A 15156-nucleotide genomic window follows, 5' to 3' on the forward strand; every position below is an offset into this window, starting at 1 on the left:
TTGAATGTATATGATGCCCAAATCTGCTGTCTAGGCAGGCGGGCCACTAGGTTTTGACAGCGCTGGAGTGTGTTGTACTGTGTACCGGCTAATACCAGCTTTGATTTGGTTTGGTTGTGGCTTAAGTCAGGTTTTGTTTCTTGAACATGGAGGTGCTAGCACGTTAGTGTAGAAACAGTGTTTATGTGGCTTTCTAAAGCCGAGCTGTCATCCCGCATCCGGTTTGGGCTGATCCAGCTTGACTGTGCTAAAACTAGCTCTCCTTTTCTGTTTCGCTTGAAAAATAAGAGAGCGCCTGTAAATGATATTTGTATAACTGTGTCAAGATTAACTCACTCTTTTGTCACTGCGAGACAGCTAGAAATGTTAGTCAGAATGACAGCCTCTGTCCATTCACTGCATCTGCTTTAAGCCACTGCACCACAGGTGAATAGGAGAATTAGCACAATACTTACCTTTGTGATTGATTACAGTGTATTGTTATGACATCGTACATGTTTGGCTTTACACGTTTTTCTGGAATGTTGTGTTATTATACAGATAATAGCAACTAATTAATGCCAGGATTTTTTAGGAATCTCTTATCACTTAAAAATAACTAAATCCTATCAATGCTGCCAAAATTCAGGAAAAAATAAATGTTTCCCGTTTTCTAATGTTATATAGATCAGGTGATTGATATATGTACTCTATAAATATATATATATATATACAGTACAGACCAAAAGTTTGGAAACATTACTATTTTTAATGTTTTTGAAAGAAGTTTCTTCTGCTCATCAAGCCTGCATTTATTTGATCAAAAATACAGAAAAAAATGTAATATTGTGATATATTATTACAATTTAAAATAATTGTTTTTAAATTTATTATACTTTAAATTATCATTTATTTCTATTTAATGCATAATGTTATGCATATAGGGCAATTTGGATCAAATGTGTAGTGTATACTTAAATGTTTATTTAGTTTTTCCTTTTGTCTGAATGAACACATTTTCTGTAAGCAAAATGTCCCAAAATCTTAAACTTGACAAGTGCATAAAAAATGACTTCAAAGGATTTTCACCCCCAAAAAAATCTAATTCTGTCATCATTACTTTGAAGGTATTCAAAATTCAAATACTGTGGAAGTCAATAGCTGTCGTCAACCGTTTGTTTACCAGCATTCCTCAAAAAACATTCTTTGTGTTCAGCAGAAGAAAGACAGGTTTGGAATAATTTAAAGGTGAGTAAATGATGACAGAGTTATTATTATTATTATTATTTGTTGTTTAACTATTCCTTTAAGATTGTTTCACATCTTGGTAAGGTAAATGCTGCCCACATATACAGCTTATTTCTCTTTCTTACAGTTAGGTAGGGTAAACTTAACACTGCTCAGGCTATATGTTTTCCCACAGAGATAAACTGTCATACTTTTGCTTGCCCTCGATGTCTTGTTGATATTTCTTTATGGCTCTAAAGCTTAACGCCCTTTTGTTGTAACTGTCCGTGTCCCTCTGTCAGCCTCTTGGTTGCTGGACAAACAAGCTGCTGTTTGACTGTGTGGGTTTACAGGGCAGTTTTTGTATATCTGACTTCTACTGTAACGCCCACTTGTCATCATAAGCAAGTAAATATCTTGACATGTTGGTTTGGCATTTGCAATGAGTCACTTAAATCTGTCTGAATTGTTTTTTTGGAATTAAAATAACAGGGCTAAAGATTAAATTAGACTATGTGTACATGGGAAAACAGTTCCAACAATTCATAATAATAAAACAGTCCGAGACAGTGATGGTGGGAGATTCCCCCAAACGCATTTACAGTTAATGCTTTGTTTCTTTTTTTGGCTATGTAAAAAATGTATCCCCAACGGACTGGTTTCATGTACTTGTTCATTGACAGGAAATCTACTTGCAGACATTTCCTAGCTGAGAATTATCTGCTTTACACTCTTGCATGAGATATAAGAGATCAACCTCATAGTAACATATTGGTTTATATTCAGAGTTGATGTTCTTTATATAACGCTCTGATTTTTAACAGGAGGTGTATTTATACCATAATGCACTTCATAGCAGAAGAAACTTTAAGAGTGTTTAAAGCAATTGAGGATAATTTTTAAACGCAGAGAAAACAAGTCACTGTGACTGCTGTGTCATTGCAAATGTATATCTTAGTAAAAGAGACTGTAGAACTAAAAATAAATCTGTAACCTACAAACCAGTTGAAGCTGTGGTTGTGAAAGGGTGACGTGGTTTTGGAGCTTGAGATTACTGGGAAAGGTTCATGGCAGGGCGCCAAGGGAAAGTTAAAATGAGTAACTAACAGCTGTTGTTTTACCCTGGTTACAGTAAAGTGTACATTATCTCTGTTTGAACTCTCTCTGTGTGTGGTGCACTGGAGGAGGAAGGGTTTCCCCGCCCTCTTAACAATAGCCTGGTTGTACAGACAGAACTGAGGCGGCAAGGCTCTGCTGCGGGGCTGGAGATGGAAGACGCATCTCCATCCTCTGTACTCCAGATCTACACAATCAGCTTCTTGTGTATGACAACCTTGTTGCAACAGTTGAGGATTTTCACTTGTGTGAGAACCTGTTTTCTTTGAGGAATCGCACAGTATTGCTCCATCATTCAAAAGACACTTTGTGTAGTCATGTGTAGTGTGGTTGATTGATGTAGGAGTTTTGAGGAGCGTTTGTTTGTAAAGTTTGCTTCTTTTTTTCTGGTGTGGCTAGAGGTTGTTAATGCTGATGGGAGCCAGCATGTCTTGACAACAATGTGAATTCAAGTTTGTGGCACTCAGCCCCTGTGTTGGACCTCATGCTAGCTTATAGAGGAACAGAAAAATAACTGCAACATGAGTAATACATGAGTTTCTTTCAGAATGTTCACTTCTTTTTAAAGATTTTTTAATTAATCAGCATATTTAAATAAACATTCCAAGGTGAACGTTATCTATCTGCATTGATGATTTGTGCTGGATATCATTTAGAATGTTGAAAGTGATAAACACATGTAATATTGTTCAAAAGTTTGGGGTCTTTAAGATTTTTTTATTTTTGTAATTTTTTTAAAGTGAATACTATTATTCGGCAAGGATGCATTAAATTGATTAAAACGGAGTCAAAACTTTAACATTGTTACCCAAAATGTTTTTGAACTTTCTATTCATCAAAGCGCCTGAAAATCAATGCTTCATGGTTTTCACAAAAGTATAGAGTAGCAAAACTGTTTTCAACATTAATAATTAGGGATGCACCGAAATGAAAATTCTTGGCCGAAACCGAAAACCGAAAAAGAGAAAACCAAGGCCGAAAACCGAAACCGAAACACCGAAAGAAATTATCCCAATTATTAGTACCATTGCATTTATTGCTATGACCGTGTACTAACTTTACTAAAATTAAAACATTGCAATTGCATAAATTAATATTAAAGTTTCAAAGATAATTACAATTACATAAATTATAAAAAAACATAAAAATGCATAATTACAAATTATGCAAATATTTATTAAGCACATTGCAACAATGCACAGTATAAAATAAAATTCAAACTAAAATTTAATCCCACTCATCTGTATATTAAATAATAATGTACAGGCCTACTGGCCTGCAGAAAGGTTTTAAAATTAACTGTTCTCTCATAAAAAGTGCATTTAGGTGAAGAGCATTTGAAATTTTTCTCTGTAGTACTAGAAAGTGCATTACTTCTCCAGTAGGCAAGACTGTTATCACTTCTGGGGATGGGGACTTCAGACAGATAACCATCTAGCTGTTGAGCAGTTGAGCTTGTCATCTGCCTGACATTTGAGAAATATTTGAGAGAGTGTATTTAAATAGGGCCAGGGCATAAATAAACATTTTTATCAAATTAAAGCAGAAATCTAGCAAAAAATCTAGCAGAAATATGGCTACAATCTGATATTATGCATGTATATGTATATGTGTGTGTATTATATATGCAGAGACGAGTCTTTTTTTTTTTTGCGCTCTGATCTCAGTCTCCTGCGCTTGGCGCTTCTCCGTCTCCACGCGGGTTCTCCGCATCCAGCGCGGCCTGGAGCATTTCTCGTGTGCTCTGCCATATTTCCGCGTCCAAGTAATGGTCTTTATAACGCGGATCAAGCACATTCGCGATGAAGTGCGGAGGATCCGAAAAGATCTCAGTGAGACGTGTGCTAACAGACTCTATAAGACTGTACTTTTCTTTGTTTTCACTTCGTGGTCCGTCTCAATCTCTTTGTTAGGAGACGCTTTAGTGCTGCGAATAAAGGAATAAGAATAGAGAGAATGTTCTCTATTAAGACCCACTGGTGTGAAGTGAATGACGCGGGGAGCTCGTGGTCTGCGCTATGCAGGTGCACGTGCAGGTCGCGGTTTCTGTTTGCGTCATTATAACATTTCGGCCGTGTTGTTTCGGTAATAAAAGTGTTTCGGCCGAAAACCGAAAATGCACTTTTTGGCCATTTTCGGCCGAAAATTTTCGGTGGCCGAATATTCGGTGCATCCCTATAATAATATGAATTTTTTTAAAGCACAAAATAATATTAGAATGATTTCTGTAGGTCCTTGGTTGAACAATCACTAACTTTTTGTTTGGTTAGTGATCGTTCAACCAAAAATGAAAATTCTGTCATTAATTACTCACCCTTGTGTCCCGATTATGAGTGCGCCATATTACCAAAACCCTATATGAGTGATTTATGTAAAGATAGCAAAATATTTATTTTCTGTAAATGAGGTTGCTGTGGTATCTACATCTTCAAAAACAAAAAAAGTCCTCAAAATTATTGAAAATAATTAAAATGTAAAATGTCAGTAATAAAAAAAACTTGATTATAAAATAATTTAAAAAAAGGCTTGCGTTTCCACTGCCAATATTCCCCTTATTACTTGGTAGGCATGGTGTATGCTGTAAAGTAGCGATCTACAATGAACCGTGACAATAAGCACAGTGCTGCCTCTTTTTGTTAAATGTAAGTTTTAATGAACAATAATAGTCATTATAAAAGTATTAAGTACAAAGTATAAGAGGTTTGTATAAGAGGAAATATAGACAAAAGCAAATAGTTCAGTCAAATGCATTCTACAAAGTCAGTGCTGTACTAAGGTAGAGTTAAAATTAAATATATAAACTTTGAGCTCAGCCAAAACAATATGACCAGGAACAAATAATAGATTCATGAGACCACGGATGCCTGTTAAATTTAGCCTAACCAAAACAAATTGTATCTCATGTTTAATCACTACAGAGACACCAGAGCCAGCAACACATGTCAGACGGACTGGCCGAGCCAAGGCTGCTCTCGGCCGGATACAAGAACACTGAGCACCCGGTGATCGCCTAGAGCTCCGAAATTGGCATAGCAAATTTTCAAATAGGCGCTATCTACCACAGATTTGAGTTTTAAACAATTACATTCTTGCCTGAAAAACCTCTACATTTCTTGACACAATAACAGTAATATTTATAAAATTAAGGCTGTTTTTGGCCGATGACGTTTCCCAAGTCCACAAGAACAGACAAGAACTTATATTGAGAAACGGCTATTGTCTGAGTGAAAATATAAAATGATAAAATACGCTGTTATATATTTTTTGCATTTGCGCACTCTGATGTAAATAAGCCCAACACTCACAGCAGAGTGGAACAAGTGAAAGAGAAGCTTTGCTTTATCCCCTTTGAAGGAGTGGATGCCGAGTTGCCATATCCTTCATACTGATATTAATTATATTATTACATGATTTCTTGTTTGACTATTAATCAAGTTATGGGGTCCAATACCCCACACCTTGTTATCATGCAGAAGTGATGATCCTAGTCAACTAATCATTCATTCTGCAGTGAGTTTAGCTCCACCCTATTGGTACCCTTTGCTGTGCTAGGTACCCCAGTGGAAGCGGTTGTGGAAATGGAAAAAAAACTTCTGACAGTGAAAATGTACATAATTGCGTACCATACTGTACTGTACTAAACCGTATCAATCATGGGAATCAAACCACATTTTGACAAAATTGTGCACGTATTTGACTGTTTAGGCGCGCACTTTAAGCTAACAGTTGACTTTACATGTCCGTGTTCTGTTCCGACTCCACACAACTCCTCAGTCCAACTCCTGAGGAACAGCGCAAGTTATCTTCTATGCTTTTAAAAACCTAATCTAATCAACTTTAATAAATCAACCACATCCCATTTTGCTAAAGTCACGATAACTTGATTTTACTGATTTGCACGTGAAATTGGGCTTTTATAGAGGAACAGCAGCGCAATGCTGGAAAGGGGATGGAATAAAGTTGCGTTTATTCGTTTAATATTCATTTTATCTTGATACTGTATTCTCATAATCGTTGGAGGCCGAAATTGAAACTGTATTTAGAATAATTAGCCTTTTAAAAAAAATATATATATTTACGTCAGCGCAGGTTAAAGTTAGTTCTGTAACAGGTCTGCGCCTGTTTTATCAGAATGCCCTTTCCCGTAATAATGCTTCTTACCTTTTCTGTTTTGTCTGTTTTCCAAGTTGTTAGATAATCTACAAAGAAATACCATTTTACTTATTAGTAACTTATGTGGCCACTAGGGGTGTAACGGTACGCAAAAATCACGGTTCGGTTCATACCTCGGTTTTAAAGTCACGGTTCGGTTAATTTTCGGTACAGTAAGGGAAAGAAATGCAAACATTAAACTGCAGGTTGTTTATTACTATACACTTTTTTTTTTTAAATACTTTTTAATAAAATATATATAAAATAAAAATAAAATAAGAAATAAAATACTGCTGCAAAGTTCTCCACTAAATAAAATACTCTCCGTCTCAAACCAATATCATATAATAAAATATAATGAAAATAAAATAAATATCTATGATTACAGTGCAGCATTACCAATCCCAGCTTGTAGGCCTGCTTCACCAGAACCGTGCCGTGCCTGCTGCTGTAGGTGACAGGAAGACCGCCGACAGACCAGGCTCTTGTCTTCATGACAACAATATCTATACTTCATGTTGAGCATAAATATAAAGGCTACTGATAAAGGACACCGTCAACAGTATTGACGGCAAAATAGACTATGTTTGACAGGTGCAATATTTGAAAATCGATAATTATTAATTTATTTTTTAAATTACATTTATATCTGAATTTATGTCAACCTATAGACTTTCAAACATCAAAGTGTCATGAATTAATATGTATTTTTGTACAAAATGACATAAACATATTTTCCTATTCTATTTTGCCTGGAAACGATTCCAACACGCTTGCGTGTCGCGTGAAAAATAGGCGTCGGTTCAATTTCTAGCATGCATGCGTTTTCCGCGCGGCTCGAGCCGCGCCTGAGATGCATGTCTCACGCAGGCTGTCTGCAAGCTCAACCTGTTAACATGGTAGCCGAATTAAAAATGGACACGCCACGCAGCTGAGACGCTTGTGCCACGCATCCAGTGTGTCGCCGGCCTTAGAATCAGCTGCAGGGCGGGATTTGCGCTGAACGCGGAGACTTCCGCCACTTAATATGTTTGTTTGGAAACGCGAAAATGTACCTATGTTCCGCACACAAAATATTGCATTCCATCATTCGGTACTCACGTGCACCGTACCGAAAGCCCTGTACCAAAACGGTCCGGTACGAGTACACGTACCGTTACACCCCTAGTGGCCACTCATACTGGTGAGATAATATACTCAACATAGCACCGGATGGTTTCTATTCTCCATCTCTGAGATGCCTTTTTAAATAGTCTTTGATCTTCAGTACATTTGAGAGTATTATCCCAATTTACTCAGTCATTTCTGGTTAATAAGTCCGGTTGAAGCATATTAAACTCAACACAACAACGTTATCTGATGAAATAGGAATAAAGTAATGAATCCGAGTCATTTCTTGTTTAATATTTATTTCCCAGGGCACATTATACAATGTACATTTAAACCATCATGTTAATAATGCAAAGGAGACCAAGTAGAAAATACAATATTACAATATTACTTTTAATAATATTTATAATAATAATAACAAAAAAAAATTCACGTGGAGAGTCATAATGCACAGCCAGAACCACTACCTCAAAAAACAGTAATGGCACTAAAACAATCAAGACACAGAAACATATTAAGGACATTGTTAAAATAGTCCATGTGACATCAGTGGTTCAACCGTAATTTTAGAATAGATTTTGTGTGCATAGAAAACACAAATAAAGGCTTTTTCAAAAATTCTTCTCTACGTCACCCTTGCGCCAATTTGGAGAGTATCACGATGACTTAAAATTAACTATCACTTAAAATAGTAGTGTGTTGCTATATATATATATATATATATATATATATATATATATATATATATATATATATATATAAATAAAATGTTTTAAAATGTTTTGTTGTTTTTTGTTTTTTGTTTTTTTTTAATTGGACCAGTCAAAATATTGGCAAGACATGTACAATTCTTACCATCTGGCCCAGTAGAAAAAAAAGAGAATAATTTGTATGTATCTGTCATGCAGAACAGGTAAAACAAGCTAATTAGCTAATTTGCATGTGGATAAATGTGATCTGCTCGATTCTGTCAGCTTTTCTTTCTGATATCACTGTGCTTGAACAGTTTCCTTCATGCATTATGTGTGTGTTTTCCCACCTTGTTGCTTTGTTTGGCCTTAAGTACTTTTTGCCCCAGAGTTTTCCTTAATTTCCCCTCTAGGATCCCAAGAGTGTCCCTGGACGAGCGAATCTACCCCCCGCCGCCCCTCGCTGCTGTCTACAGCGTGAGTTGAATGCTTCATTTTCTTTCTTTGGCTGACTTTCACATCTAGAAACAAACTTGTTAATCAGGCAGCTTTACCTTAGATGATCTGAGCCTGTCCCTTTTGCTGCAGTCATTTTAAAGAATATAACTGTTTCTTTAAAGTATGTTGTAGAAATAAAACCATTCTCGTACATATGGTTGCTTTAACTCTAATTTGGGATCAGACCACTCCTCTCTACCAGCAAATGTAACATTAAAATATTTGACTCCTAACCTTAGTGCATTTGAGTCATCAACATGAGGACCACTATGTGTACTGGTGAAAGCTGTTTGCTGCTGTAGCTATGTAATGATTCAGGAAAGCGCCAAAAATGGAATGTGTTATTCATTTCTGTCTTTCAGCTGTTTTCTTTCTTTTTTGTTTTATTGCAAAATATAACATACATAGAGTTTAGAGATGCTAGTACATGTTTCCAGTCATTTTGAAAATGATGGTTGACAATCATTACATAAATTATGCATCATCCACTTCCACAAATTTGGCTAAAATTGCTTTCTTATTAAGATTCCTGGAATCCAATGAATCATAATCTGAAAACTCTTTATATGTGGGTTTTACAAGATGATGCATCCTCGTTGAATATAAATATTTTCTTTAACAAAAATTAGCTGATTTTTAATATTTTAATGGTACTTGTGTATTCCACCACTGAAAGTGGGGAAAAAGCATTACGTCAAACATAATTAAATATTTCAGTGAATTTTGAGAACGCACTTAATAATAAAAATTTAATAATAAAAACTAATAATAAAAAGGTATACTATTTTTACATATAAACATTATTTTATATCTTTTAGATGTCCTTGTGTATCTAATGCTGAAAAATGAAATTTAAATAAACCTATTGCATGATGTAGCATCTTCCAGATTTATAGCAAAAAATACCACAAAAAGTCAGGCATTGAGACAGCGTGGTTACAAAAATTGCCCAAATTGCAGTTATCTGACTTTTTATTTTTTATTTTTATAAAACTATGCTGGGCGGTTTGACCAAAAATGTATATACCGTTTTTTTTTTTTCAAAATTATACCGGTTTTCCGGTTTATGACGGTTTTTTTTTCTTGCATAATCAGGTGTACAATGCATTTTCTGCTGGTTGATATTCCAAGACGTGCTTGCGGCTAAGGTGCTGGAGCAAATTGCTCGTGTTGCTGCTAGGATATTATATATGCATAATCTGCCTGCAGTGCATATGCAGTCTGCAGCATGGACTCATTGTGCTTTCACTCAGGACGTGTTTGCAGTACGCTACTGATCCGCGGCTGTTTAGTCCACAAACACAACATTTGTTCTTTGTTTTGATTTCATATCATGTAAAAAAAAAAAATTTTTTTTTTTTTCAGCATTGTAAGTCTTTTATCACAGAACAGTAACAATCTTTCATATAGACATTAGTTTAAACTCAATAAATATAAACAACGCATTATTCATGCATTTTACTTCTAGGTTTGTATAATAAGATGCTCAAGCAAGCGGCAAAACATTTAAACACAATAATTAGCCTACTTTTCTTGTTAAAATATTTAAAATTAAAACACCACAGACAGAAACAGTCTCATGAATTTTGCATTTAAATCTTTATCACAAGCACTCCCACGGGTCTTAATGAACTTTGTTTTTCTGCTTCCATAAAAGTGAACATATATATTGTTTTCCTTGTTTATCTAAAAGTGCCCTTTTTCTTGTTTTAAACCTAGCCAAAAACCCATGTGACTGCGTTTCCATGTCAATCCATGTTAATTTTTCCTGCGAACAATGCGCTTTCACTTTAATTCAGCGCCTGCAGCACAGCAAAAATAGAATAGTACGTTAACAATCGCTGCACTGCTGCAGAGCACCGCTCCTTGACACCTCGTGCAGCTGGAATCCGTAAATATGACTGTGTGAAACAGGCGTTATAATGTAACACCAGAGCACTGCTGTGTGTACCCCTGTGTCTATGGTGTACCCTCACCGTGCCTCGCAGTCGCTGCTTAGAAGTGCAACATTGTAAAGTGTCGGTCTGAAACAGTCGCGCGGCCGCGGCGCAGCATAACGTTCGTTCCGAACGTTGAGTAATTAAATACACCAGTATGGTGGTATATTCAAAATTAACATCGTAACGAAAATATACACCGGTTTTCGGTATGAACCGGTTTACCGCCCAGCACTAACTATTAATATATTTCTTAATATTCTGTTCTTGGCCAATCTAGTGTCGAATGGCTTTAAAATATTTGACACACATAGAGGGTAAGCTAGGTATTTTATATTGTTGCCTTAATAGGAAAATTGATTTCTGACAGCTGGCTGGACTGACGTGAGGTTGAGCGAGCAGTAGTGAGGGAAGTGGACGGGTGGGGTGCTTTTTTTTTTTTTTCTGCTGAGCTAGTCTTTCTCCTGTTCCTGCTTCCTGTGTTGGGTCAGAAAGCCCGTCATTCTGGGAGCCAAAGGGCTGTGTGTGTGATCTCACCCGCCCCTTCTCAGCACAGCAGCACCCCACCCTGGAAAAGCCCAGGCTGCTGGGTAAGCTGCGTAATCTCTGCAAATAAGTGGGTCATTCTCCACCTGCTGCTGTTGCCTGGAAAAGCCAGCAAGCCAGTCATGTGAAATTTCAGGTGTTTAGATCAGACTGAATGATTGTCATTTAATACATAAGCTGTATGACCGAGGTGGAGAAGTTTTATTTTCTATGTCTGGCATGCAGATGGCTGTTCTTAAGGCCTCACAGTAGGTAAAAACCGGCCGCTTTCTGTATGAAGCCTTTGATCTGTGAGGCAGACGACAGGACTGCAGGTTTCTTGTTTTCTTTAATGAGTTATGGAGTAGCTCGGGCTGCAGTCTCTCACCGTGCAACCACCAAGTTAATCTCATTATCAGTTTCTGGCCTGCATTTACAATTTATAATTACAGCAGCAACTTTAAAAATCCAGGGAGAACTGACAATGACACTGCACTCTCTCATATGCCCGTGTAAGCCATGATTATGGATAGTAACCGCCATTGCTGCTGCTGTAATGAGTATTCACAGGAGAGTTTCATGTGGTGGCTGATTACTTTCTACATGTAAACAGAGCTTGCTTGTTGTAATAGAAAGAACTGGACTTCAAGATGTAGTCTAGAGTACACAGGAATAAGCCTACTTTCTGTTGTTGAACACTGTTTAAGCTTTGTTCACAGTTAATTTGACTGAGGAAAGCTGCCTCAAACTATGGCAGTTCAATGTATTTGAAAGGATTTACTTCCTCAATAAATGTTTCTGGTTTTACTGAACATGATTCATCAGTTTTTGTCTTTCATCAGAATGTAATATAATCTGAAACAAGTGAAGCTCTGACTTCCTTATTTGTTTTTAATGATATCAATGCTGTGGGTGGGGAAAATCATGTTAACTAATGTAATAGCTGTTGCAGGAATATACAATACTGTTGAAAAGTTTGGGATTTGTTAGATTGTTTTTTTATTTAATGAATACTTTCAGGGAACTACACTAACCTTTTCCACAACTTTTTCAGTTACTGGCACAAAACATAATTTGGTCGCACAAATTTTTTATAGTAAGCCGCTCTGGATAATAATGAACTGTATTGCATACAGATGTGCTTTTTATTTTACTTGCCATCTTTTAAACCACATGCCTTCTTGTTTCATTTCTTACAGTACACACAGTAAAACAGATATTTTAAATTCTATTAATTTTTCAACGTTACTATTTTTACTGTATTTTTTAAATTAAATAAATACAACCTTGGTGAGTATAAGAGACTTTTTTTTTTTTTTTTAACAAACCAAAAACAATCTTAACGACCACAAACTTTTGGATGGTGGTGTAGCTTCTCTAAAATGGATAGTTGAGCCCTAAATGAAAATTCTGTCATTAATTGCTCATATATGTCATTCCAAACCTGTAAGACCTTCATTCATCTTTGGACCACAAATGAAGATATTAGAGCATCCTGATCCTGCATAGACCTACCAAATTCGAGGCCCAGATAGCTTGTAAGGGCATCGTAAATATAGTCCATGTGACATGATTGGTTCAATTAATGACAGAATTTTCATTTTTGGGTGAACTCTTCCTTTAAAATCAAAATAATAGAATTGTTGTACATGCTAGTATACAGATTACAGAAGGATACAACAACAGAAAGATGTTGGGAGTAGGGCTGTGTGATTAATCGAAATTGTAATAAAATCACGATTTGAGCATGCGCGATTTCTAAATCACTTTATAGCACGATTTTCCGCAGCCCCGACCTCCCGCAATATGCTATCTGAACCAATCAGAATGCAGCCTGCTTAAGTGGAGCGCGAGAACAGAACAGACTGGGCATATGCCTAACTCCAGGTTCACAAACTCTGTCTGTGATGCGTATTTTTTTCGAGCCCATGTTAATGGATCAGAGCGTTCACACTGCACACGGTAAAAGATGTGAGCAGAAAAGGTTAGAAATAGAAAGATGCGAAAAGATTTCATATCTAGCGCATGAGCATAGAGAGAGTTGTGAGTGCACAAGACACAGGTTGAGCGAGAGAAGACACGTTTTAAGTGCACGCACTCTCTCCGGGCGAGATCAGCGTGTATCTGAGAATGCTTGTATGGTTTTGAGAGCAAAGGAAATGCGAGTGGAGAGATTTGCGCTCGCGTATTATTTTTATGTGCTTTCGCGTTACAATAACGCGCTCTCGCTGCTGCTTCTTCACCGCATACACGTACTGTGTACGCACTGCCAACGGAGTACGTGTGAACCTGTATAATGTATAACAAATCTATTTCAACACCTGAGGCACCGCTACAATGAGCTCTATGACCAATGCATGGCAAAAAAGAAAAAAAAAAGTTTCAAATTTATACTGAATGCATTTATGACTGTAAAGCATGTCTGTGTGTGTCAAAACTGTGATTAAAATCGAAATCGCAAAATTGGTCAAAAAAATCCTGATAGGTTTTTTTTGTCCATATCACACAGCTCTAGTTGGGAGATGTTGTGATATTCTTGAAGGTGAACTTTGACCTTCATACTCCACTTCCTGCTCACAAAGTCTCCTCCAATGTAGGAGAACTAGTTCTCTAAACTAGCTTTGTGGTTCATTCTGGTATTTACAGTTCAACCAGTTCCCAATGTCCTCCCCTTCATTTCATGTTGTTACCAAATAAAACAATATTCAACGTCTCGTGTTACATAAGTAAAGAGGGTTTGCGAATATTGTTTCATGTTGACTTAAAAAACAGTAATGGTTATTTTGTCTGACTCTTCAGTGTTGAAACAGTTTCTTCTTTGTTTTCTCAGGTACATAGACCCCCTGGACCCCCATATACAGCACATGAAATCAGCAAGGGACACCCTAACCTAGCGGCCACGCCACCAGGTCTCGCCTCCTCCCCTGGACTCTCTCAGGTATCAGTTTCAACAGTGACCACTGCGCATCTGTATGCTAACCCTAAAGGCTGGGATGCAGGAGGAGGGGTGAGTCCACACACAAGTCTTTCTGTTTGTCTGAATGTGTCATTATATGTGTTTGTATGCCTGGTAGGGCTGGGTAATATAATATAATATTTGTAATACTGTTACAATATAAATACAAGTTAGCAACATTCTGACCACTGCAATTAAGTTTTCAAAAGCATAGTTCACTCAAAAATCTAAATTCTGTCGTCATTTACTCACCCTCAGGACAACCCTTAAGACTTTCATTCATCTTTGAAACACAAGAAAGGTTTTTAATCAAACCTGAGAGATTTTTTACCTTCATTGAAAGTCCATTGCTGGAAAATACACGGGTAATGTATCCCGCAATTGTTCCTGGATCGTTAGATTTTGGTTTATTCACACTGCTAGTGATTTCCCGAAATCTGTGCGTGTATTCACACACATCCCGTAAAGGTCCCGTGATGACATGTAAGATAAGGATGTGACGTGTAATGTACGAATCGAAAACTCTAGGCTATATTATTACATAAATCATGGCAAGGTCAATCTAATTTTCCACTGCTCTTTCTGTTGTTATCCAGCACTTGGTGGATTTTTTTGCTAATTACCTGTGATTTCTCTCCATGCTGTTGCATTTTGTTTTTAATTTACTCATACACAACCTCATCACGTACTGTTGCATTGAGCTGGCGAACAATCTCAGCTCCGTGGTCTCTGTTTCAGTCCAGTTTGCGCACATTTATTTTTATTTTATTTTATGTTTTTTTTTTTTTTTTTTAGACAAACACCACTCTCTGCATTTAAAACACAGACTAGCCCCTCTGGCACTGCAGGGTTGTAATATTGAAAACACCAGCTCAAAGAGTCACAAGATACATACGTTCCGCCACTGAACCCGGCAATGTTGCTAGGTCCCCAACCCGGGGTGGGTCCCGGAATCAATCAGTTTGCG

At 36.9% G+C, this 15156-nt stretch overlaps 1 protein-coding gene across 5 annotated transcripts in view; it reads left to right on the forward strand.

Moving 5' to 3' along the window:
• Positions 1–15156, forward strand: part of LOC132118161 (eukaryotic translation initiation factor 4 gamma 3-like) — a 51388-nt gene that overhangs the window by 739 nt on the left and 35493 nt on the right. For 4 of the 5 annotated variants that reach the window (XM_059527768.1, XM_059527769.1, XM_059527770.1 and 1 more), the window contains exons 2-3: positions 8663–8750; positions 14064–14240. In XM_059527768.1, coding sequence (XP_059383751.1) covers positions 8663–8750; positions 14064–14240 — 265 coding nt within the window. The remainder of the gene's footprint in view (positions 1–8662; positions 8751–14063; positions 14241–15156) is intronic. The other variant, XM_059527771.1, reaches the window with a different exon arrangement.

The sequence above is a fragment of the Carassius carassius genome, chromosome 37 (assembly GCF_963082965.1).
Source record: "Carassius carassius chromosome 37, fCarCar2.1, whole genome shotgun sequence".
Lineage (NCBI taxonomy): Eukaryota > Metazoa > Chordata > Actinopteri > Cypriniformes > Cyprinidae > Carassius > Carassius carassius.